This window comes from Ovis canadensis, chromosome X (genome assembly GCF_042477335.2).
Source record: "Ovis canadensis isolate MfBH-ARS-UI-01 breed Bighorn chromosome X, ARS-UI_OviCan_v2, whole genome shotgun sequence".
NCBI classification, from domain to species: domain Eukaryota; kingdom Metazoa; phylum Chordata; class Mammalia; order Artiodactyla; family Bovidae; genus Ovis; species Ovis canadensis.
The window spans coordinates 32,025,898-32,052,199 of NC_091727.1; the positions used below are offsets into that span (position 1 = coordinate 32,025,898).

General features: G+C 38.5%; 1 protein-coding gene across 7 annotated transcripts in view; it reads right to left on the reverse strand.

The window, feature by feature from the left end:
• The window catches only part of DMD (dystrophin), a 2,687,035-nt gene that overhangs the window by 387,234 nt on the left and 2,273,499 nt on the right, over positions 1-26,302 (reverse strand). For all 7 annotated transcript variants that reach the window (XM_070291485.1, XM_070291489.1, XM_070291490.1 and 4 more), the window contains exons 56-57: positions 18,998-19,170; positions 9,820-9,976 (exon numbers count right to left, since the gene is read on the reverse strand). In XM_070291485.1, coding sequence (XP_070147586.1) covers positions 9,820-9,976; positions 18,998-19,170 — 330 coding nt within the window. The remainder of the gene's footprint in view (positions 1-9,819; positions 9,977-18,997; positions 19,171-26,302) is intronic.

Genomic DNA, 26,302 nt, shown 5'->3' on the forward strand with positions numbered 1-26,302 from the left:
TAAATTTAAGTATTGTTTCAGATAGTTAACAACCTGAACAAAAATACCAATTTATAAGTGACATTTAAGTCAATTTGAAGCAATTTGAAAAATAAATGGACACATTTTAAGTCTAAAATAATTTTTTAAAATATCTAATTTTAGTCAATGAAAAAAAGTTTTTTTTTGAGCGTCCTGTGGGGCAAAGTGTTTAACCAGCTCCTGTTGAGATTTACTTTTTGGAAGTCTTTTAAACACAAAGTTGTCTTCTCTGAGATTAAGGGCACGGGCTAGCTGAGACTCTAGCCTGCTTGCAGATCTCTGATACTGAGGAAGAATAGTTTAGTGCCCACGTAGCATCTTGCACAGCTGTCTGACTCTCAATCCTAAGGCTGAGCTGCTTCCAACAACCACTGGGGAAGTCACTTCCACAGACGATAATGCTGTTAAACTCCCAGTCAACCTTGAAAAATCACTGCTGAAAATTCAGTCTGCTCCCAGGGTCATTTAAAGAATTAGGTATTAGGTTGGTGAGCCTAAACCCTAAATTTTGGACAGTCTTTCTGAAGCAATAGTGCAGATAAATGGATTATCAGAAAACCCTGTGAAAAATTAATTAATATCCCTTCTCAAGAGGCTTAGCCAAAATTTGAGATTGTCAAGTGTGAGTGGTGACTAATTTCTGAATCACACAATTTGTTTCTGTCTATCAACATGATCCAGAAATGGAACTTCACATACACACTCTCCCCTCATCCATGATCATTTTGAAGTCTTTCCAATTTCCATAAATGGCACCATCATTTCCCCATTTGTTCAAACCAGAGACTTCAGAGTCATCCTTGACTCTGCCTTCTCTCACATTCCACATCCCATCTATCTTAAGTTCTATCAGCTCTACTTTCAAACTGTATCTTGGGTCATATAATTTTTCATCATATCTATCATTTCCATTCCAGTCCAAGTGATCATTATCTCCTTCCTAAATGACTTCAACACCCTCCTAATCTTTCTCCCTGCTTTCTGTTTTGCTCCTCCTACCATCATTTCCCCACACAGCAGCCAGTATCCATTTCTGAACACATTAATCAGATCACATCATTCCTGCCTGTAGTCTTCCAGTAATGGCTCAATATACACAAAATAAAATCCACCTCCCAACTAGGGCTGAAAAGGCCATTCATTATCTGGTCTTTGCTTCTCTCTATAACCTACCACTAGCCCATCCTGCTATTCCTTGAATACACCAAATCTGTTTTTATACCTTCACATTTGCACTTGTTGCTCCTTTGGCCTAGAATATCCTTCACTCAAGGTCTTTGCTTGGCTCACTCACACACAGAACCCTTAGCTCAACTAATAGTCTCTTTAGGTAGGCCACTACCTCTCAGTCTTTCTCTAGCCTTATTTTTAAATTTTATTTTCATAAAACTGATCTGATACGATTTTATTTTTGTTTAATTTTCTTTTTTTTGGCTCTACTGTGTGGCTTGCAAGATCTTAGCTCCTTGACCAGGGATCGAGCCCCAGCAGTGAGAGGGCTGAGTCCTAATCACTGGATCACCAGGGAGTTCCCCTGACATCATTTTATATATTAATGTATTGGCTTACTATGTGTTTCCCTCATTAAAGTTTGAATGTCTGTGGAGGCAGAGTCTCATTTTGTTCACTATTGCACTTTCAGCCTCCAGCACAGAGTAGGTGCTCAATAATTATTGAAAGACTCAATAAATTCTAGGAGTCTGAGTTATGGTAGAGTTTTTCCTAAAATAATTTTTTTGAGGGAAATGGAAGAACACAAAAAGATCAGGGGCTTATCTGTGATTAAATGAAAGTGTGTAAAAATTCTTGGTAAAGGCAAAGTACTACATGAATATTATTTTAAGAGTATTTGTCAAAATATCAAAATATTTTGACATGGTTATAAAGAGGACTGTGGTCGAGAAGTCAATGTGTAAACTATTCATAGTTTTCCTTATTATAGTCATTAAACAAAAGTAGCAAATCCTAGATGACTCTGTTCTTAAGTTCTGATGATAAAGCTAGTTTTCAGAAGACTTCTTCAAATGGCTAGAAATGTAGTTCTAAAAATAATTGAAAATCTTTTCTATTCAGCATTCCTAAATATGACTGCATAAAATACCAAACTTACACAAAAGCAGCTTTTACTCCATTAGTGATGATGAACAGATCAAAAAGATGTTATTTCCTCCAGCCTAGTCAAGCAGACATCTTAGACTAGATAACTAACAGTGAACTTGGGTAGGGGATCAAAACTTGTTTAGAAATCCCAAGAGGCCAGGTCAATGAATGCTAGAATGACTCACTGTATCACAACCTTTTTTGTTGTTGTTTTTCAGAGGTGACAGGGAACAATGGATTTATTTGGTAACACAAAGCTGACTTGAATCTTAATGTCCATGAATGGCATCTAAAGACATTTTCTATGTCTGTGAAAAGACGAGACAGGGAACTCATAGAGCTAACACACATGCTAAAATGCACCCAAAGGAAGCAGGCTGGTATTGATAACAGAATTGCTTAAATAAATGTATAACCTACAATGTGATCTCAGGAAAATTTTATTGAATTACTCAACCTCTCCCTCACTTTGTGGTGACTTCCGAGGAGATTGAATGCGCATAATATATGAGCTGACAAATGAACAAGTCCACTACTTTACTCAAGACTTTTCACTTGTCAACAGCATCCATGCAATACTGGCTTTCTGTCCCCTGTTTTCATAATGTATGTATTGATTACTTCTATCTAAATCTTAACTAGAAAATCTCAGGAAGCTTTGGAGGTGTCCTGATGGTCTCTAGAGAAGGAATTAGAGAGGTTTTTAAGTTGCAAGATGAAAACCGAATGACAAACAATTTCATTAGTAAAAATGCAAACAAAACGTTATTACCTACAGTGTTCTTATAATCAAGGCCTAATTTCCATTTCAATTTGGGGTGGGATGAAGAGCATTAACTAAGCTCATGGTTTTATTGCAGTTCTCCTTAGAAATCTCCCACTATGATTCGCTCCTTTAAAACTCTCTCTAGGTTAATCACAGAAGTAGACAAGTAATAAATATCACTTTAGTGACTGCTCAAGTAAAACAAAGGAAGTCAGTTTTAAAAATATATCTGGACCAGAATAATACACACTAATTGAAAACGCGTCAGTCTAGTGAGGCAAGTAATGAGGAACCGTAAAAGCCAGGATAATATATGCAAAAGATATAAAAACTGGTCAGTTTATATTTGCTAGGGCACATTTGAGCTTTAATTATTTATAACACTTCACTGCATATGGAGCATTATTTTATTAATTAGTCTTCAGAGTTATCCAGTTGCAGTTGTTATGCTGCCCAACTGGTTTGGGGAACACAGATCTACTCCCAAGGGTGTAAAAACCTGCTCTGGGGAGTGAGACCGCAGTTCCCAAAAATCTGCGTGGACTCTCTTAGACTTTTACCGATAGGAAAACTGTATACTCTTCAATCAGTGTCATTGAGATTGACTATGTATTTTTGCTTTAAGTAAAGAGTACAGTTCAGTTCAGTTGCTCAGTTGTGTCCAATTCTTTGTGACCCCATGGACTGCAGACATATGATATTTTGCTATAAATTTCATCATTAATCTGCAATGATTTACTAAGAAAAGATAAATTACCTCTTTTATAAGTATTCTGATCTATAGAAAAAAGTGGAATATTTTTAATTACTATTTATACTTTTGCCATTTTAACGGGATTTGTATTCCCATAAAAGAGAAACAGCATTAATAATTTCTAATAAATAGCAGGTGATGTTTTTTTAAAAAGTGACACACCAAATATATGGTGAGCAAGTTTACAATAAGAAGTGAGCCATCTTAAAAAAAAAAAGAAGCGAAACTTCTTGATACTAAAACATTTTATATAAACAGTATTTGGAGCGAGAAACCCTTCAAGAGCACAACATTTTCTAAAAAGGCTACAGAACAAAATCAGTTCAAGACCAGATCTTGACAGAATTTTGTAATGACTGCATTCCCTTTACCTCCTCCTAACTGGGTGCAGAAGCTCTGATAGAGAGACCTGGTTTCAAGGATTTTTCCTTTGTTCTTTTTGTCCCCAGGCAGTGAGAGCATCACAAACCAGATAGCAATTCCACAACAACCAGAAAAGGGCTACTGCTTAAGTGAGAGGAAGCAAGGTGCTAAATTGTTTTCTCATCAACACTTAGGAGTGATGATGTTCTTTGAGGGAGTGCTTTGTGACATGGATTTTTCTTAAGGATACAAAGAGAATTTCATGAAAACATTGGACCAGAACCCGAGGAAAATCAGTGGGCATCAAAGTAGCTTTACACACTATGAAAAGATGCTTACTTGGGAGTAAACAAAAATCCTGCAAGTGAGGAAGGAACATCACTCTTGATTCTTTATCTCCCTGCCCTGGATCTCAGGAGGACAGAGAATGAAGACGAGATTAGTTCATTGGCTGTTCTCTTCCCTTCCTGCCTCTTTATCTTATTTCCTTAATTCCTTGGTTCCTTTATCTATTCAGTATCTATCATGTGCTAGACACTTTAGAAGGTGCTAGGGATAAAAATGACAACCCTCTTCCAAAAAGAAAGCTTCTTGGAGCACAAGGTTTAGTGAACGTGGTTGACATTAATCAAAAAGTCACACATAGGCACGATGACAAGTAATGTTACATCATAGAAAGAAAAGTATGGTGTTATGAAGACATAAAGGGAGATCTAGTCAAATGTGAGCATTGGAAAAAAGCTTGCTTCATGTCTAAGCTAAGATGTAAAGGATTCTAAGACATTAGAATTTCCTAATTCTCATAATTAGGAAATTATGAGGGGTAGGTTTGGGTAGAAAGGGTTTCAGGACCAGTATATTCAAAGCCCCACCTGAGAGGAACAGAGAACTGGGAAAAGAACAAAAGCAGGTGTTATAGCTAGCATTAAGAGAGCAAGAGGAAGAGCAGTACGGAAACAGAAGGTTGGAGCAGACCAACCTTGGGGGGCTTGGGGGTCCTGCTGAGGATTTGTGGTCATTTTCCAATGGCATTGAAAAGCCACTGGGGAGTGTTAAGATGAGGACTGACATAATTCAATTTTTATTTTTACACAGATTACACAGACTGAAAATGTTGACTGCATTGTAGGGTGGTAAGAACAGATACAGAAAAGTGAGGAGACAAGGTCTCTAGAAATGGTGATGATGACACAGTAGACAGGGTCAAGAGAAGTAAACTGATCCAGTAATGTGTTAGTCTTGGAAGGCTGGAGGTTGGTGATCTTGAAAAAGTACTATGCATCAGTCTGTTCTGCTGTTGTTTGGATAGGAGAAACTAGTTAGCTAGATTCTCCAAGACTTAGGGTTTTGTAGATGACAGCAACAAGAAGATAATGAAGGAATTTAGGGTCTTGAAAGAGTTCAGTTCAGTTCAGTCACTCAGTCGTGTCCGACTCTTTGTGACCCCATGAATCGCAGCACGCCAGGCCTCCCTGTCCATCACCATCTCCCGGAGTTCACTCAGACTCACGTCCATCGAGTCCGTGATGCCATCCAGCCATCTCATCCTGGGTCGTCTCCTTCTCCTCCTGCCCTCAATCTCTCCCAGCATCAGAGTCTTTTCCAATGAGTCAACTCTTCGCATGAGGTGGCCAAAGTACTGGAGCTTCAGCTTTAGCATCATTCCTTCCAAAGAAATCCCAGGGCCGATCTCCTTCAGAATGGACTGGTTGGATCTCCTTGCAGTCCAAGGGACTCTCAAGAGTCTTCTCCAACACCACAGTTCAAAAGCATCAATTCTTCGGTGCTCAGCCTTCTTCACAGTCCAAATCTCACATCCATACACGGCCGCAGGAAAAACCATAGCCTTGACTAGACAGACCTTAGTCGGCAAAGTAATGTCTCTGCTTTTGAATACACTATCTAGGTTGGTCATAACTTTTCTTCCAAGGAGTAAGCGTCTTTTAATTTCATGGCTGCAGTCACCATCTGCAGTGATTTTTGGAGCCCAAAAAAATAAAGTCTGACACTGTTTCTACTGTTTCCCCACCTATTTCGCATGAAGTGATGGGACCGGATGCCATGATCTTCGTTTTCTGAATTTTGAGCTTTAAGCCAACTTTTTCACTCTCCACTTCCACTTTCATCAAGAGGCTTTTTAGCTCCTCTTCATTTTCTACCATAAGGGTGGTGTCATCTGCATATCTGAGGTTATTGAGATTTCTCCCGGCAATCTTGATTCCAGCTTGTGCTTCTTCCAGCCCAGGGTTTCTCATGATGTACTCGGCATAGAAGTTAAATAAGCAGGGTGACAATATACAGCCTTGATGTACTCCTTTTCCTATTTGGACCCAGTCTGTTGGTCCATGTCCAGTTCTAACTGTTGTTTCCTGACCTGCATACGGATTTCTCAAGAGGCAGGTTAGGTGGTCTGGTATTCCCATCTCTTTCAGAATTTTCCACAGTTTATTGTGATCCACACAGTCAAAGGCTTTGGCATAGTCAATAAAGCAGAAATAGATGTTTTTCTGGAACTCTCTTGCTTTTTCCATGATCCAGCAGATGTTGGCAATTTGATCTCTGGTTCCTCTGCCTTTTCTAAAACCAGCTTGAACATCAGGAAGGTCACGGTTCATGTATTGCTGAAGTCTGGCTTGGAGAATTTTGAGCATTACTTTACTAGCATGTGAGATGAGTGCAATCTTGAAAGAGTTATCAATATTTAAATGCTTGATGACTCAATCTAAGTTGGACTTGGAGGGAGACAAAGAGAAGATCAGTGGAACTAACATACAGAACCAAGAGTTATCAATAAGCTGGAAGTCCTGATACACCACAGAGAGGAAGCAGATGGGTATCTAAATAAGTATACTAACCAAGTGGGGATTAATTCACTTCAGTATGGTGGTTGTTAACCAGGACTCTACATACATCTCCCTAAAGCATATCATTGATCATCAGATTATTCAGTAAGAAGACTGAGAATGATAAGGACTAACATTTTATAATAATCAGAGAGAGTGAGGCTGTATTTACGACAAAAGGTAGGCTAGAAGGAACTGTGAAAAAAGTAAGTGGATCAAATTCCTCATCTTCAAGCTGAAAATCAAAGGAGCAATCACCATCTCACCTATGGAGGAGGCAGCTAGAATCCCAGTCTCCTGAATCCTAGTGCACCTGTCCAAGGATTCATCACCTTTGATTTCTGGAACTAGAATAAAATGATACCTTTCGTACAAATTCTGTCTCATCTCACTATATCATATAATGAATTCTACTTAAAATGCCCATCCTTCTCAGTGAACCCTCTCCACATATATACCAGAGTGTTTTAACTATATATTCAAGTGTTTAGAACATTTAAAAATATAGCTATTCTATCATTTATTGTTTAGTTGCTAAGGCATGTCTGAATGTTTGTGACCCTATGGACTGTATCCTGCCAGGCTCCTCTGTCCATTGGATTTTCCAAGCAAGAATACTGGAGTGGGTTGGCATTCTCTTTTCCCACAAAACTGCCTTAATATTCTGAATTATATGGAAGGAAATGGCTAAAGGAGAAACTGGCAGTTTTCTTGGCAATTATTTATCAACTCCTGGATCTTCTCTCGTGTTCACTTCCCTTTCTGTAATCTCCTATACCTTCTTTTCTGGAGTAATATAAACCCTTGACCTTTTTTCAAGACATGACTTTTGGCTGTGTCTTCATAGAGATCTTTCCTTTAAGTGCTGAACATACAAAAGTGGCACCATTCTATCACGTTTTTATTGCTTGATGGCACCCCACTCCAGTACTCTTGCCTGGAAAATCCCATGGACAGAGGAGCCTGGTGGGCTGCAGTGCATGGGGTTGCTAAGAGTTGGACACGACTGAGCGACTTCACTTTCACTTTTCACTTTCATGCATTGGAGAAGGAAATGGCAACCCACTCCAGTGTTCTTGCCTGGAGAATCCCAGGGACGGGGGAGCCTGGTGGGCTGCCGTCTATGGGGTCGCACAGAGTTGGACACGAATGAAGCAACTTAGCAGCAGCAGCAGTAATTTACTTGTTTTTCTATTCCCTTCTGTCCGTGCACCTTTTATTCTCATTTCAAACGCTCCTATTAGTATCTACTGTATGCCAGACACTTTGCTAGGGACTAGGGTCTTGGAGGTTCAGCACAGCCAAGTCTCTGCCTTCCTCACTCAGAGCTTAGTGGAGACAAAAATATAATGAAAAACAAAGAAAGAAACGAAACAATTGATCTTTGTTGGAGAATGCTAGTGAGCAAGTTGTTATTCTGAAGACTGAGAAAGTAGAAACATTTACCCCACCTACCCTAGATGAACCTGGGTGCCCAAATAGTGGATGAGTATCCATTTTCTCTTCAGGGAAGCACTCCAGCTAATGGGCTGGTGGCTCAGTGATAAAGAATCCATCTGCCAAGCAGGAGATGTCGATTCAATCCCTGAGTCGGGAAGATCCCCAGAGAAGGAAATGGCAACTCACTCCAGTATTCTTACATGGGAAATTCCCTGGACAGAGGAGCCTGGTAGGCCTCAGTCCATTGGGTTGCAAAAGAGTTGGACAGGACTTAGTGACTAAACAATAACCCCTGTTAATAGATGTAGACGAAATGATAGACATATGCAACTATTACATTGCAACCCATAGCCATTGATCACTAATAGCTGCCAAAGTCACACACACACAAGAGAAAACGAAGCACTATGTACCTCCTGGTGATGGGTGAATACATCGCTATCTACGAAGCAGTCTTACCAAGAAAAGTCAAGCGTGAATATAATCCAATGTGTAGAACTACACCATTCAGTAGAGCAGCTACTAGCCATATCTGAGCATTTGAAATGTGGCTAGTCTGAACTGAGCTGTGTTGTAGCCATTGTAACTGTAAATTTTTATATTGATTCCATGTTAACAATAATTATTATTCTATAGCTATGTAAGATGTTACCATTAGAGGACACAGGGTGAAATGCAAAGGGAAACTCCCTGCACTATTTCTGGAACTTAACTGTGAATCTGTAATTGCTTCAAAGTGGGGAAAAAAAAAAAAAAGGATTTCAAAGACAAATTAGCCAAACACAATGTGTGAAACTTATTTCAATGCTTGTTTAAACCAAAAACTGAACCACCCCCCCCAAACCTTTAAAACATTTAAGCCATGTATATGAGAAGTAGAAATTTGAATACTGCCTTAGTATTTGTCATGATAAAATTACTGCGATTTAAAAAGTGTTACAGTAACAATGTGGTTACCTTTTTTTTTTTTTTTGGTTTTTTATTTTTTAAAATTTAAAATCTTTAATTCTTACATGTGTTCCCAAACATGAACCCCCCCCCACCTCAAGCAAATTCTTATCTTTTAGAGATACTTTATCAAATATTCATGAATTAAATGATCTGTATCTGAGATTTGCTTTAAAATTATCAAGGACAACGTAAAGTAAGATTGGCCACGAATTGATAATTGTTGATTTTTATGGGTACGCAGGGGTTTATTACAGAATTATGTCTGCTCTAGAATATGTTTAATATTTTCCAAAATAACACTTTACAGTATCACCAAAAGACATAGGCAAATCTTTTTTTTTTTTTTTTTTTGGTACAGACATGGGCAAATCATAAATGATATTATTAATGCAGATGCTTTTGACATTTAAAATATAATAGCTTGGATTATTTCTAATTGACCTTTGGACTAGAGAAGTAAAAATGATTTCTATTAAACTTGATTTCTTTTCTTTTTTCAAACTAATCTCAGTCAAAACTAATTTGAAAATAGTAATTGAATGCTTACTATATGCAAAGCACTATGCTTAAAAATGTCCTACCCTGTGTATATCATTCTGCTTCTGAACTGCTGGGAAATCGCCTCCAATAGGTGCCTGACGGCTCAACTCATCATCTTTCAGCTGCAGCCACACCAGAAGTTCCTGAAGAGAAAGGTGCAGACGCTTCCACTGGTCAGAACTGGCTTCCAAATGGGACCTGGAAAACAACAGGAGCAAACTGCATGAGAATATCTTGAAAGATAAATGATGGTTCTAACAATCCCATTAAGGTACCTTGGTTGGTTAGTTCCATAGTGTGTAAATGTACTGTGAATTATATAGCAGCCCTCAATAAAAGGGGGCTTCTCTGGTGGCTCAGACAGTAAAGAATCTGCCTGCAATGCAGGAGACCCGGATTCAGTCCCTGGGTCAGGAAGATCCCCTGGAGAAGGAAATGGCAACCCACTCTAGTATTCTTGCCTAGGGGATCCCACGGATAGAGGAGCCTGGGGTCGCAAAGAGTCGGACACGACTGAACGACTTTCACTTCACTTCACTTCCTCAATAAAAATCTGGCTCCCTGCTTTTGAGACCAACAAAATGGGAGGCTATTTTTTGGGGCAACTTTGAGGGAAGACTGTTTAGCTATATGTTTATTTTAACATGCAGAATTCTGAGACTTCTGGCATGAAATATACACTGGAATGGATTGTTTTCCTGTAGTGTTGCAGTCAATGACTCTTAATGTCTGTGGTAGAAAAACTTGGACCCAGTAACTAATATAAAGCGCTCAGTTTTGTGTGACTCATGCTAGGACTGGAATTCTTTCTGTTTTGAGAAATGGAAAGGTCTCTCCCCATATTTTGACTTTTCCATTTCTACACCCTAGGCAGCCTCTTCCATTGACTCCTTCCATCTGGCATCTGTTCCTCTCTGCTCCTCTCCCCATATGCTCCTCCTCTGCATCTACCCTTCTTTATTCACATGCACCTGGGATTTGTCTTCACTGAGTTCCAACATTTTCCGCTTTGTTTCCTCTGTGTAAAATGTGCTGAGACAACAACAACTCATGTGGAAAAGTAAAAATCAGACATTGGCCTGCAAGCCTTCCCCCAACATGAATAATTTAGGCAAGAGGCTGAGTGCTTTACCATCAACTGTATTTAGAACATGGTAATCCATAGAAGGCATTTAAGACTATACAAATGAATGATCTGTGTTATAGAATCTGTATTTCACTTGGGGATAAGAAGCTAAATTAAGACAATAAATCATCATCCAGAAAACAAAGAAACTCAGAATGTGAGTCAAGCTGTGCCCTCAGGTGAATCAAGAATTATGCTGCATCACTTACATCTTATCAGCAATTACTAATTAATTCATAAAAATTAATGCTGCCTCTAATATACATACAGTATAGTTTCTAACGTTGCAGAGATTGAAATGCAAAGTCACCAGGAAGAAAAGCATTCCCCTTTGCCATTTCATAACTTGGCCTGATATTTCAAATACCAGTTTCCTGCTGGTCTTAGTCAAACAGAATCACCAAATAGTACCTAGGTGCTGAAATTAAATTACTCTAAACTTTCTGAGGGATAATTTGATGATACAGATATGTCTTTAAAATGTGCAAATACAACAACCCACAAGCTTAAAACTAAGGAACTTATTCTAAGAAAATAACCGGGAAAGCATGCAGAGATACAGGTAGAAATCTGTTATTTACACCATACATATGATTGATACAAAGTAGAAACAATGTAAATATTCAGTACTAGGAAAGTGCTTGCATATATATTAGCGAACTCATACGATGCAATGTTCAAATCCTGTGAATCCAGCATGATGTTCAATGTGATGATGTAGGCAAATATTCATGGACATGGAAAAGATCAGTCTGTCAGTGGTTAAGTAAGAAAGTAGGTTACAACAATGTATGTCTCTTTTTGTAACATGCTTGTGTGTGTATCCGTGTGCACATGCTTGATTGTGCATGAAAAAGATTCTGAAACAACAACTAGTTTATCCCTCATAGTTGGATTTACACGTGATGTACTCCTTCATCTTTATACTTTTCCAAATTGCCAGAATTCTCTATTGTGAGCCATATAGACATTATATTCAGGGAAAAAAAAATGAAGGTATTTTCATCAGGGAAATTAATCTGTTCAAGACTCTAAGGACATTATCATCTAAGAAATGAATCATGACATATCATAAATATCATGAATTAAATGTAACAGTGAAGACTGCATATGGCATAGAGGTCAGTTCTTTTAATGTTTCTGTTCCCTCCTCCTATTTCAGTTATCACTTGCCTAGGATAAGCTGAAATGAGAGCTCCCTATGTAAGATTGTAGCTGTTTAATGACATGTAATGACTACTGGTTAAAAGGATTCCCTAGGGTGTCTGGAATTTGCAGCTTGGGCCCCTTGGGGGTAAAGGAAGCTGTCAAGCAGGACACATTGAAAGGTAGAGACAGGCACAGTACAGACATGGAAAGGCAGTGAATGCTAAAGAAGACACTGATTAGATAAATATTTACTGAGTGCCACTCAGTCCCAATCAAGCACTGGAGTAAGGAGAGTGGAAGGTAAGGCGGGATATAAGGATGTCTAGTGCCTGGCCTCCATGTCTCTGGTGAAGGAAATAACACCTCCCTGCTCAAGGGCAGGCGGACCAAGATGAGTCTTCCAACTCCTGCTTTCTTTACATAAGGCAGTGCTACAACCCGTCCAGGATAAACGGTGCTGACCAATTATTAGCAGGTCAATGAAACCCTTTGTGTGCCTTAAGAAAGAGGCAAAAAAAAAAAAAAAAAAGCACTGAGACCCACGGAATTCTGTTCTAAAGGATCTAAGAGAAACTTCCGGGACACAGGACAGCCAAGAGAGTTAACAGAGGAACAGAAGGGCCTGGGATCCTGTGTGACACAAAGCTCTCACTTTCCTAGGTGAGGGGGCCTTCTTTAGTCATCCCTGAGGCATGGCGTTTGATCAGTTTTCCAAACATCTGATTACCTTAAGTACATATCAAATGACTTTCTGTTCCTTGCTGAAGCCTGAGGGTGAAAGGAAAGATGTGATATGTGGACAAAAACAACAAGCTTATAAAAGACAGTGGACAGTCGGTTCAGGCTGGAGAGGAGAAACCTCAGTCAGATAGTGGCTTCTGCTTTAAAACAACAGAGAGCAAATCTATAGCCATGGTTCTCAAATTTTAGTGTGCATAAGAAACACTTGAGCAGCTTGTTTAACGTACAGACTCCTAGGTTTCACCCCAAGAATTTTAGCACTTGAAATTTTTTTAATTGAAAAAAATAAAAATAAAGTCTTACTGCTGATTTACAATATGATAGCAGTTTCAGGTGTACAGCACAGTTATTTGGTATTTTTGTAGCTTATACTCCATTTTAAGCTATTACAAGGTAATGGCTATAATTCCCTATGCTATAGGCTGCTTGTCTATTTTATACATAGTAGTTTGTATCTCTTAATCCCATTCTTTTAATTTGTCCCTCCCCTCCTCCCTCTCCCTTTTGGTAACCACAAATTTGAAATCTGAAAAATAATCAAATGAATGTATATGCAAAAAAGAAACAAACTCGCAGATACTGAGTTTCTATAATTTGAACAAGGCTCTGAGCTCCAGCACCACTCTTAGAGGAAGAATTTCTTAAAGTGTTTCCTATGTGCCCTAAGCATTACTTACTGGTTTCCACATGGCAAAGGTGGAATTTGCCAGTGACATGATTTTTAAGGAGATCTAACTGTAATGAAATGCTCTGAGCTCAGAAAACATTTTCTCTGGCCATGCTAAGCCAGTGCAGTATTATCAAGACACATTTCTAATGCATTTGTTGGAAGCAGCTGCCCCATTTTTATTTTCAAGATTGTATACCAGATATTTCTAAATGATTAACCTATGTTTATATTTGGAGTTTTTCTTGAAAATGTTCCTTTGTATTTGTAATGACTGCCCCACCCCTACCCAATTTTATCATAAACTCTTAGGGTCAAAAGGAATTTTAGAGATTATTCAACCTGCTTGTTTTGCAAATGCGGGAACTGAGACACAAAGGTACAAAGACAGCTGCTGAAACACAAAACTTGAGCTGTCATATTGACATGGGAAATGGAAACTACAAACTTTCCTCATATGAGGAAATCTTTAACCTTGATGGTTTCCACCAAATGTTTTGGAGTCCCTGAGCAAAATACATTTCCTGCTAATTGGCAAACATACTCTATTTATCCCTACCTACTCAACAGAAAATTAAAGAGGATGTTTGAAGAGACACACTTAGGTTCTATGCATTTTCTATTAATCTTTATTAGTGAGGATAAGAGCTTAGGGGTTACTAGCTTTTAACAAGGCAAGTAGCAATCTTTAATAAGCAGATGATTTCTGTAATTTTTAAGGTTTAGGTAAAATGCAGAACCTTTAGGTATGCTGGGATATATAACTTGGTCTTTAAGAAACTCTTCAGTGTCAGGACTCTAAGAATTATAGGGCTGCTAAGGTGATTGTTATTTCTCTAGACACAGATATTTCAAGTGTGATTCAGTTGATGCCTAGTTTGAAATCCTTAATAAAACTTTACTCTGAAAGGCATCTATTCTTAAAGCAAAATGTGTTATATTGAATTCATTTTTCACTTTGACTTCCTTTATAAAACTAATGATATATCCCTGTATATCTTTGGTACTCTTGTGTAAAAAGATAGCATGCAGGCATACAGAAAGAAAAGGTAAGAGTGCAGAAATAATAAGGAACCACAGAAATAAAATGGGAGTTATGGGGCTTTAAATAAAGAGAATTAAGCTCAAAGAGAAGTAAATAGCTTTTTTTCCCGCTAAGAGATGAACTCCAACTTTCAAACATAATTAATATCTCAAGAATAAGGAAAAGGTCAGAGACACTCAGTGTCTAAGCAGCATTTTTCTTTCAAAGACAGAAAGACTTTGCTTTCTTTTGTCCTCCATCAGAGAAAAGACTTCTAATTATTCTAATTTCTAATACCTTGTACTTTCTAAGAGATTTCCTGCTGCTGCAGACCATACAATGTTGGGGTCCTCACCTCTCAAATGAATGCTCAAAACTTCATAAAAGGGATTATCTTTATATAATATCTACAAGTTTTTCCCCCAAGTATAAAAACCTCACATAATATAAATTTTGCTGAGATTATGTGGATGTATGTGATTCTCATAGTTAATAATATATATGATAATCTGGAAAATAAATTTAGTGGCAGATTAAATTAAAATGTCTGTACTTAATTCTTCTGTAAAAAATTCGCTTAATCACTTCTCAAATTAGTCACATTTTCAAAATTAAAAACACAAGGTTTGTCGACACAGAACATTTTAGAATGGGAAACACCTTAGCCGACACATTGCCATGCTGATGTTGGATGATGTCATCAATGACTCTGTGTGTGTGTGTGTGTGTGTGTGTGTGTGTGTGTGTGTACTTAAGTAGAAAATTTTCACTCTATTTTTCTCCCACTTAAAGCAGTTAATCTTTAGTTCAATGGCACTTAGCTATTACTCAGTATTTACTTCTCTTTCTTATATCTCTTGGACAAAATGCAATGTGATAACACATGTAGAACAGATGGCATATACTTTCTTTGAACTAAGTTATGAGATACAATTTCAGTTACGGAATTCTTTTCTCTCCAAGACATTGTATTTACTTTCTCTTATATCATACCTTTGAACTTAATCAGTTCTTTTAAACATAAGAAAACCAAGGTAAAAAGCTCAATAATTTGCCATCACAAGGAGTGACTGTAGAATTTAAAATAACAGGATTGTAGATTTGCAAGGGAACTTGAAGAGACCACCCGTGTGTCTGGTCTAACTTCCTCATTTCCATGAGAGAGAAAATTAAATTCTGAAGCATTAAAGTGATTTGCTCAAGAATACATGCTAGGTAGTAAGAGAGCCAGAGGAGAAACCACAGGGCCCAGCTGTTGGTCCAGGACCATTTCAACTCTACCTCACTAACTCATTTATAACTTGGAGTTTTGTGTTTGTCTGATTTAGCTGAAGGTAGCTAGGGTAGTCCTATGAAATAACTCAGGAATACTTCAAAGAACTTGCCACCAAGTGTAATGAGAGTAGTACAGGGAAGACCTGGTAAAAAAGCAGAGAGGGAAACCTTGATTATGGAATTCGAGACAATATTTGGAGGATGAGAGGAGAGACTGTGTTCGACGTGTGAGGACTGACAAATGGATATACTCATATGGGACAGTGAAAATATTGCTGGAGAGCAGGGAGGGGGTTAGAAAGCAGAATTTATTTGAAGCAGAGAATCCATCTTGGGCAGTAACGAAATGGCTGCTTGGTGAGGAAGGAAGTGGGAAACAGAGAAAGGACCAAAAGGGAAGGGGCTTATTAGGCATGGTTGATAGAGAGTGGAAGGTTCACTAGATTCTCGACACTAAATATAAGCTTCATGAGAGCAGTGATTTTCTTTGGTGTGTTTTGTCACTTGTGTACTCTCCATGCCTAGAAGAGGGTTTTTTACAGAGTAAATATCCAATAAATATTTGCTGAATGAACAGATAAATTAGTGAGTGAAATATGGGCACCGAGATGGAAGTTCTTGACCAGAGGGATAATAGGATAGAAACCGTGTCCAAGGAAGAATATTTTTGTAAATCTGTAATGGATGGTCTCAATGTAAAAAGACAGAGACAAATTTTTCACTACGAAATGACCTGATGAGGACTTAAATAAGAATCACAATCATAGGAAGAGAAATATAAAAATGGCCTCAGAATCTCTTATGGAACAATGAAAAATTGTAAGTTTTCATTATAACGTGTTGTAGCTTAGTTAAACCCAGGGCTGTCTTTCCAGGGCATCCTTGGAAGTTTTTTTAATTGTGGTGACTTTTCACCAGAAAATAATGCCAATGGAGGAACTGACCAGATTGGCAATGCAAGCTTTTCTGTCACTGATGGTTCTGTATCTAAGTGTTCCAGGGTTCATCTATCCTATCCCATAACCATCCCCAATTACTACCTCTACGTGCTTTTCCCAGCTGAACCCTGCCATTCAGCACAGATTGACTGATACCCTTATTTCAGCCAAGCGTCAGGAAATAAACTGAATCGCTTTAATGTGAAGAATGACTTCCTTGCTTTTTTTGTAAGTGAGTATTTATAACACATTCTGCATTATTTGAGAGGCCTACTTAAAAGCCAAAACCATTGATCTGAATATTTAAATTCTCGAACCTGCAGTACCTCAGATGAGCTAAGGTAACTGTTTTCTACTTGACTAATGACAGCAAGAATTCAACTGCAGTAGCTGGCATATGGGAAATTGCTGAGAATGAAGAGCCCATATTTTGGCTGACATGCTGTTCGCCGCTTTCAATTCTCCTTTTATTTCATCAAGTTCACATGAAGGAGAGAAAAGGCACTGGGTGATGTTCAGAACAGGTGTAGCACCTTTCTTTTTCTCTCTCGCAAGAAAAGAATAACTTTTTTTTTTCTTTATCTACCGGTATCATTCCTATCTCACGAGTTTCATTCCTTGATAATGACAGATGTTCTGAAAGTGGCCGGTGTCATTATAGACACTGACCTCTCTAAGAGATGAACCTGTAGAACGCAAATGGAGCTTCCTTATCTTTGAAAATGCCATTGCCCCTTATTGCCCACAATGACACGTCCATACAAAATTCATGGATCAAAAAGGGAGAGAAAAAGAAATGCCTTGGAAGCTGGGGTACAAAGCTGGCGGGTGAGGGTGGGACCACAGAAATACAATTATTTTTCTCCTCCCAGAAATCGGCTTCTCTGTTTCATCCTTTCACATATTACATGTTTATGTGTAAACACTAGGTGAGACTTACCTTCTTCTGCCTTTATATTCTCTGCCATAATACGATGGTTCAGAGCTCAGACTTTGGAGCCAGACCTCCCTATGTTCCAATCTTTGATCTGCCACTTACTAAGTGACCTTGGGGAAGCTATTTAGCCACTCCCTGTGTAGTGTCTTCAAATGCAAGAGAGGATAATAATAGAATGTCTCTCTTGGAGCAGCTGAGAGTGTTAAATGGGTCAACAAATCGACAGTGCCCACGACACTGCATGGTATGTGAAGCATACCGTAAGTGTTAGTTGCTACCATCATGATTATGTCAGATGAAGTGCAGACTTCTACAAGAGTGCTTTCAAATGAAGAAATTCCAGTTATATTTTTTCCTCATTATAGAAGCAAAGACACTCTACGTCCAAATTTGGGACAACTTAGAAGGACTTATTAAGAAGAAAAACAATCTCCTTCTGGTCATCTTACGACCGAGTGGTGGTAACGACTCCCAGTGTGGAGTGCGTTCCACTTCTCCTTCCCTGCAATAACAGACCTCCTCTCGACAAAGAAAGAAAAGAGAAAAGGACACAGAATACTTTTATAAAGAGACATGTATTAGGCAAAGCAACTGATTAGAAAGCAGGAAGCCTGCTGTGCAACCCCTGCACCTCCTATGTCACCCAGATGGCCCCGAGCACTTTATTTCCTCACTCTCCGTTCCTTAGCCTCCACTGAACTACTGCAAAATGGGTACAGCAAGAGTGTCACTCTGCCCTCCTTACAACAAAGCTGGGACGTATTCATTAACTTTTCAATTGTTAACACAGAAAAGGGCAAAGTGTGAAATAGGGGGGTATAGAATAGCTAAAGGCATAGTTTAGAGAGGATGTGGAAATGCAATGTGAGAGGGAACGAAAGGCAGGAAGGAGCTGTCATCTCTCCCTAGCCATGGGAGCTCTGGGGAGATTTCCTTTAAGTTGCTAACTATAACGTGTTATGGTATTTGAAGAATGTCCTCAGTAATGCATTTAGAATAATGCCAAAGAAAGAATTCCATAATAAACATACATCAGTTTTATCACTTTTTGAATCACCATGTGATAAACCAAGAGAAAATGCTATGAAATCAGGATAGCTGAGCTCCTCATTTGAATTCACTCAAATGTCTTCATATATATGTCTCCCATGGTTATAAAACAACACCATTCTGATCGCATCTGAACCCTCAGCTATCATCTCCATACGGAGCAAATAAATGATTCATTTATTAAAAATAAAGCAAGTCATTCTGAAATTGGAGGATTTACATAAACATAGAAGATAATGTGCTAGGAAAATGAGGGGAAGGTTGCCATTTTAATTTCTTTCTGGCCTATTTTCGTTTGGGATCTTTTCTTACCTGATGTTGAGAGACTTTTTCCGCAGCTCACTCCACTTGAAATTCATGTTATCCAAACGTCTTTGTAACAGGACCGCGTCATCAGAACCTTCCAGGGATCTCAGGATTTTTTGGCCATTTTCATCTAGGTTGTGATAGATATCTGTGTGAGCTTCGATTTCTCCTTGGAGGTCCTACGGGGCATCAGTGAGAAGAACACATGCAGAATTACTAAACAAAAAAGAGACCGGCTGTGACTGTGAATTTGGAGAATGGCAAAAAAAAAAAAAAAAAAAAAAAATTAGATTATTAGTTCAAAAGGCATTTTAATGGTTCAACTAACAAGAAGATATACCTGCAACTAACAAGAAGATACACCTCCAACTCTTCCTGGTGTATTATCTCTTTATGTTATTATGCAAATTCAAATTCGAAATGGGCGTCTTACTAGGTATAATAAATTTATTCCTTGAGATGAATTGGGACATAATGTATTTATAACTTTATAAATTGGGACATAATGTATTTATAACTTTATAAATTTCTTAACTTCTGTCTTCCAGTTCATGGACAAAATACACTGTTTCATGGAAGTGATAGGAAATAAAACTCCGTGATTAAGTGCACCCTGGTGCCAATCACCATATTACACTCTGAGTCAACTCACATTTTCCAAGCACATAGTACTGTGTAGAATTGACTCTAACTACAAAAGCATGGAGAGACTAATCAACAAGGTTGAACTGGTTCATAGCACCAGCACATTCATGGGATTTGATCATACGAGAGAATCCTCTTGACAATAGACATTAAATTCACCTTGGTAAGACAATCTCATACATTTATTACAGCATCACGTATTTGTAAGATTTCCCATTTAAAATCCCATCACATTTTTAGGCTCAACAGGTGGAAAAGTCCAAAGGACCTTTATAAGAGTTATAATAAGTGATGCCTTCAACCTCATTTGTCTAGACACAGATCAAGAAAATTATCATAGTAGAAGAATCTGACCTTTACATGGTATGTCTTCCTGTGTAACATTTTCAGCTTGAACCGGGGACTACAGCACTGATCCTGTTGCATAGCAATCCTGAGAAAACCCAGCGACTGAAAGAGCCCTGCTTTAAAATGCCAACTTTGCTTACATTCTGTTGACAGAATGAATTTCAGAGCACAGGCCTCACCAGTCAATAATAATAAACAGCCACTTTGTACTCCTCACTAAACGGTAGCCAGGCCTGTGGATGTGGGAGGGACCTCGCGGAGAGGAGGCCTGGAATATGCAACTGACAGTTTATATTACACAGCCAACTTTTCTTATCATTTTGCCATTATAAGCCAGAGACATTATAAATTCACTTTCTATGTGTGTTTCCCTCCTTGTTCCCAGCAGAACGGTCAAAGCCAAAGGAACATTCCTTAGAGAGCTGCTGGCTACTAGCATTCCTTTCTGCCCACACAATGAATGGAGGCTTTGTACATTATCTGACTTGCTCTGAGAGATTTGTATGCTTCTGTTCAACAACTTTAAAAATTCATTCTGAAGCTCTGAACAATTGGATTGATCTGTGTAACTAGAAAAGTACCCCCCCCCCCGCACCTTTCTAAAATTGAATTAAATTGCTCTTCTAAAGGAAGGAAGGAAAAGTGGCAGCAATAACATATACAAAATCTGAGGAACTGGCCTGTGTTTTCAGTCACAGCCTCTTAGATACAGGATTTTGAATGTTTTAGGGGTCAGGTAGATTGAAGATGAATGACCCCTGTCACGGTTTTGGGCAGCCAAAATATCACTCATGGACTCTAAGAATTGTCTCATTCCCTTCGACTGGAAGGCAGGAGGGGAATGTGGAAAAATCATGTCTGAATTTGAAAGAATAGAAATACTAAAACAGATCGAGGAACATCTATCTTTATCCCATCAAAAACAGGCTTGTTCCGGAAGGAAATAGCCTGATTTTGAAACTAGCTGATGTGGTAGAAAACTAGTATTGGGCTTCTTGCTGAACGGAGTGTGATCAAATATACATGCAATTTACATTTGTGTACCTACATGGGAAAACACGCCCTGCTGAATATGCCACTTCTTCAGTGAAAGAGCAAAGTGAGGTTAACATATCTAAATAATTCAGGACTAAAACCCAAACAGATTCAAGTTCTCAAGATAATGCCCCCACTTTTCTCTTTTACTTTACTCTTCTTGTTGTATTTGATTTGTTTGCTACCTAAAACTGTGCCTCAGAGCATACACTTAAGGAATTAAGATCAAACCTCTTGTTGTCAACAAATGAAGATATTTTGACTGATACAATCAGCTTTCTACATTAGCATGCATATAAATGATAGTACATTTGAATTTTTACATCCTGCATTTAGAGCAGAGACCCAGGCTCAACCAATAGTTCCTTAGAGATTATGTGTATTGTGAAGTCATCAAGATTTTGCTGAATGAATGAGAGGTCTTCCCAAGCACAAATAGGATGGTGATGCATGGGTCTGCTAATTTTCATCTTTGCCATTTATACTGCCCTGAATTTAAACATTTGTGTTGTATCATCAAGAAAGAAATGAATATAAAATGGATAAAAGCAGTATTTGTTGAGGACCAGTTATTTGTCTAGCCATAGCACTGTGGGAAATATAAGAGGAAGGCAAAAGACAGTTATCCTTGTACTTTTTCTAGAATCTAGTGTGCACTTTTTCTTTAACTCATTCATATTACTAACTACACATTGAGAATTCCCTGCCAAACCACATAGATACTCAGATTAAAATTTCTTCCCTTGGCGATTCAGAAGTAGTTTAAGGAAAGTCCTAACATTGGCAAGAAAGTAACTCAACTCAGTATTACTTCTCTAATTCATGATGGTGGTTTTGAGCAACAAATGTCACATGTATAGTAAGAGAGCTTTACAGTTTACAATGCAGTTACAAATGTATCGCTTTAGTTATTCCTACTCCTTGCCCTGTGAAGTACATGGTATTTTCTCTGTTTTACAGATGAGAGCACTGAGGCTCAACAATGTGTAACTGACTTGCCAAAAGTGTTAAATGTGGTCAAGGGATGCAGTTCTTTTGATTCTGCAAGATCGTAGGCTGTCTACACACCATTTGCGATAAGCACTGGCTATAACGAACAGTGGTTATTTATTCAAGCTGAACAAGGTTACTGCTAACAAGGAGAAGAAAACAACTATTGAGGCAAGAGCATACGGAAACACAGCATTGCTGATTTTGATTAAAATTTACCCACACGGATCGATTTGTTCAAAATGAAAAATGGAAACCCGACTACCCTTTTCACTTTGCGATTGGGCATCTGGGACCACCTGTGAGCAAAACTTCTTTGCATGGAGGTTTCCTTACTACAAAATACCCTTGCTGACAGAACAGAAATTCTCTCAGCATTACTTCATTCCTTTGTCTAAAGGAACCATATGAACATCACATGTAATGAGGTGACATTACAGCGTGGACACAGTTTGGCCATGTTCTTTTGGGTTGGTGGACTGGTAGGGATTCTGTCAAGCTACAGGACCCAGGTTGGTTGCTTGGCCATGGAGATGAGTATCCGTGGGGACCAGAAGGTTTCTTTAGGAAGTTGGCATGCTGGAGTGGAGATTTTTCAGTGCAATCAGGCAGCAAGAGTCCTAGGCAGGGAGGGAGACATCCACAGGGAAAGTAGGAAGGCACTTGCTCACACTAGCACAAAATTACCACCATGGCATTTATCTTAAGATGAACCTTTAGACTCAGGGACCCCAGAAAAACAGGAAGTTGGGATGCAGAGTCAAGTGGACTTCTCAGAGGAGACCCAACCTGGGCAAAAAGTAATTTCCACAGATTTTTTTAAGGAGTTTTATTTCACTCCTGCCTTAACAAGAAAACATCCCTCAAGCCTTAGTTGCTACATTCAATGTAAGTTTTCTCTTCTTTTTGTGATTGTATTCTTTAGGGAGAACAAGAACTAATGAACAGGGCGGGGGGGAGGGGGTGGGAAACGGGTTTGTTATATAACAACAGAGGCCAAGCAACAACATATATAATAAGACTTCCTTTACGGCAGACACTGTCCAAAGTACTGTATATACATGAGCTCATTTAATCCTCTCAGTAACTCTCTAGGGTAGGCATTATGAATATCTTCTCTTTACACATAAGAGAATGAAATTACAGAGAGATTCCGTAAAAAATGCACAAGGTCACACAGCTAATAAACCATGCAGAGATTTTTCAAACCCTGGCCGTCGGACTCCAGGGACTGGACTCGTACCCACTAGGCTCTATTGCCTCTAACTTTTCTCCTATTAATTAAAAAGGTTTCCTATTAATTTTTCCTAGTAATAATACTCTTGCCCAAATTACAGCAATTCCAGCACTACCATTAGACGAGGTAGACTAACGCTGTTTTCTGTATTCCAAGAGTGATTTTACAGTTTTATTAATATGGAGACTGTTAAACACATCTGAGGCAGTGGACAGATATATCCAATTCAACAAGAGAGAGCATAAAATAACTGAGAAGATGGGTGCCACTGCAAAAAGAATATGTAACCCCTCTCCTCCGAAAGAAACCTTTAGTCTAAAGTTATGTATAATTATGGAGCAAATTTCAACAGTGAATATCAAGGAAGTTTGGATATGAGACAAGTAATACGCTTACTGGAGGGCAGTTTTAGAAGTAAGGAGTATTGTGTTTCCTGGGAGCATTTTCAAATCTCACCGCTCCTTCTTTTCTGAGCATCTAGCCTCCTTCTGTCATAAGTCGCCTTTCTTAGCCTCCAGGGAAAACTGACGGGAACGTGCACAGACATAGCTTTAGTCTCTTCCTCCTCTTTTCATTAACAGTTGCATAAGTTTAAAGACTCTTCTATCTCCCTGGCTTCACCAAATATTAAATAACAATACCTTACCTGCTGGGTTGAGTATTATATGGAATAATTTTGGTAATATACTTTGAACATCGTCCAGACCCAATAAGCCTTTAATGTGTGCCGTGTGCTCAGCTGCTCAGTCGTGTCCAACTCTTTGCAATCCCATGGACTGGAACCCGCCAGACTCCTCTGTCCATGGGATTCTCCAGGCAAAAATACTGGAGTGGGCTGCCATTTACTACTCCATAAGCCTTTAATAAGGACGATGTAATGATTTCTTATGAGAATCAATGTGGGGGAAAGGGGGATGGAAATAGACTTTACAAAGTCATGGAACTTCGTTTGAGCCTTGAAGGATGGAGAAGGAAGAGAAGGGTGAAGGGAAGAGGAAGAGGGTATTTGGTGAGAAAAGCCTGGAAAGGGCAGAAATGTGGGAAGGAGTTTGGGTTATGAGCTAGTACAACAAATTCCATGACCTGATTGCAACAGACAATGAGTTCTAAGAAGAACCAGGTGGAATGGAGTCAAGGTCCTTAAACTAAGCAGGATAAAGACATTCTTTCAAGAAGCCAGTAAGAATAGAGTTTCATAAAGAAAATAAAGGACAAATATGAGATTATTAAATATTAAATTTGTATGATTTTGTTCAAAAAGTAGAATGATCCAGGGTGATCTTAAGTAGTAAGACAACCAGGGAAGAATATGAAAAGTTATAAAAGTTTTATTAGAAGAAAAATAAAGAAGGACAATGCCAAGAATTAGTTACTGCTACACCCTTCTTTTTATTATCCAAACAAATGGTTATGATACTATTCTGAAACACCAGGTAATAGATTCCACATATTCTCTTTCCTATGTGTATGGTATTATTTGTGTCTAGAAAAGAACTCAGCAAATGATAATCTTCTTATCTTGAATATAACTGAGAAGCAATAAAACAAAAACAACAAAAAGATATAGGAAGAGTAAGTGACCAAATCTCCCTAAAAAATTCATTGCAGACACACCATCTCTAATCTTTTCTGAAAGCAATTAGTATGTGAATAATGATAAGGTCATTAGTTCTCTTTACCGGTAATTTTTGCCTAATTCAAATAAGTTTGATAGGAAAAGAAAGGGTGATGATCTGATTTCCAAGAACTTAAAAGGTCAGAATCAGAAGATCCAAAATAGGAGGGAAGTTATCCTTAAGGGCTAAACAGAGAGCAGCAGGAAGTGACCCCTGACAGAGAACCTGAAAGGTGTAAAAGGAGCCCCGGGCACTCAGGGTTGACCAGGGTCACACAGTGTGGAAACTAACAGCCCTACATGTATTATTTACCCTTGCAGGCATTACCTAACTTTAAAGCAAAGCAAAATAATTAGTGTTAATGACAATGATCCTGAATGAGCCAGAAACAGGCAGATTTATGTTCAATAAACTGTATGTAAGAATAAAGTAGTGTATGTAAATCTCTTTGAATGAATTTCTCCAACACAGTTATTCTGAAAAGGTGTTGATGCTTTAAAGAAGTTAAATAAAACAAAATTAAACATGCCAAAATAAAGCTCCCTTAGCTTGGTTATCCAAAATGATTTGTTAAACACACACACACATACACATTTCGTTATGAGAGCAGAAATTGAGTCAATCTTCAGAAACATGTATACCAATCTAAAAATAAAAAAGCATGGGCTTGCATTTTGTGTGTCTGGTTTTTGTAATTTTTTAAAAGTCGTTTATTTTTATTGCATGTTACAGAAGTATCTGTCTGTTATGGACTGAAATTAAAACTAGCAAAACAAAACAGAATTATCCTTCCTAACGGATTTTTGAGAAGCACCCATAGAAAGGAATTGGAGCCACAATCGTGACCTTATAGGGATTCTAATCTAGCTGCTGGAGTTCCTAACTCGCACAGGAAATGCAGACAGCTACACATTCACAGTGGGTATGACTCCGACTCCTTGTTTCTCTTCTCTACCTGGCTATTACACATTTTTTTTTTTAAAGCAGGAGAACTGTCATCCCCAGAGAAACTCGAGTTAATTTGAGGAGTGCCGTTTGGCTCACAGTCTGGGTGCTCTAGGTAGATAAGGAGTGTGTTTTCAGGTCCACTGCATTGCAATGCATCTTAAAGGAGCAGCTATGGATTTAGGTGCCCACAGGCTTTGCTTTAAAAATGGCTGTTATTAAGGTCCTCAGAGACTATTATCCTGCGGGTTTTGTTGTCTTCACTTTCATATCATGTTCAAAAATTCTCACACTTAAGCACTCAAACACTGGTGAGAAGGGATCTGTTCTCCTGACACAGTACATTCCCAGGTGCAAACCTTTATTTCAAAATCTAATCTTTCAAAATATCTGGCCTAGGGTGGATTACCCCAGAGGAAACGGAGCAAAATCCCATTTGTCAGTCTGCCCTAAGCAATCCCAAATGCTGGAAACACATGATGCTTTCTTTCCTTG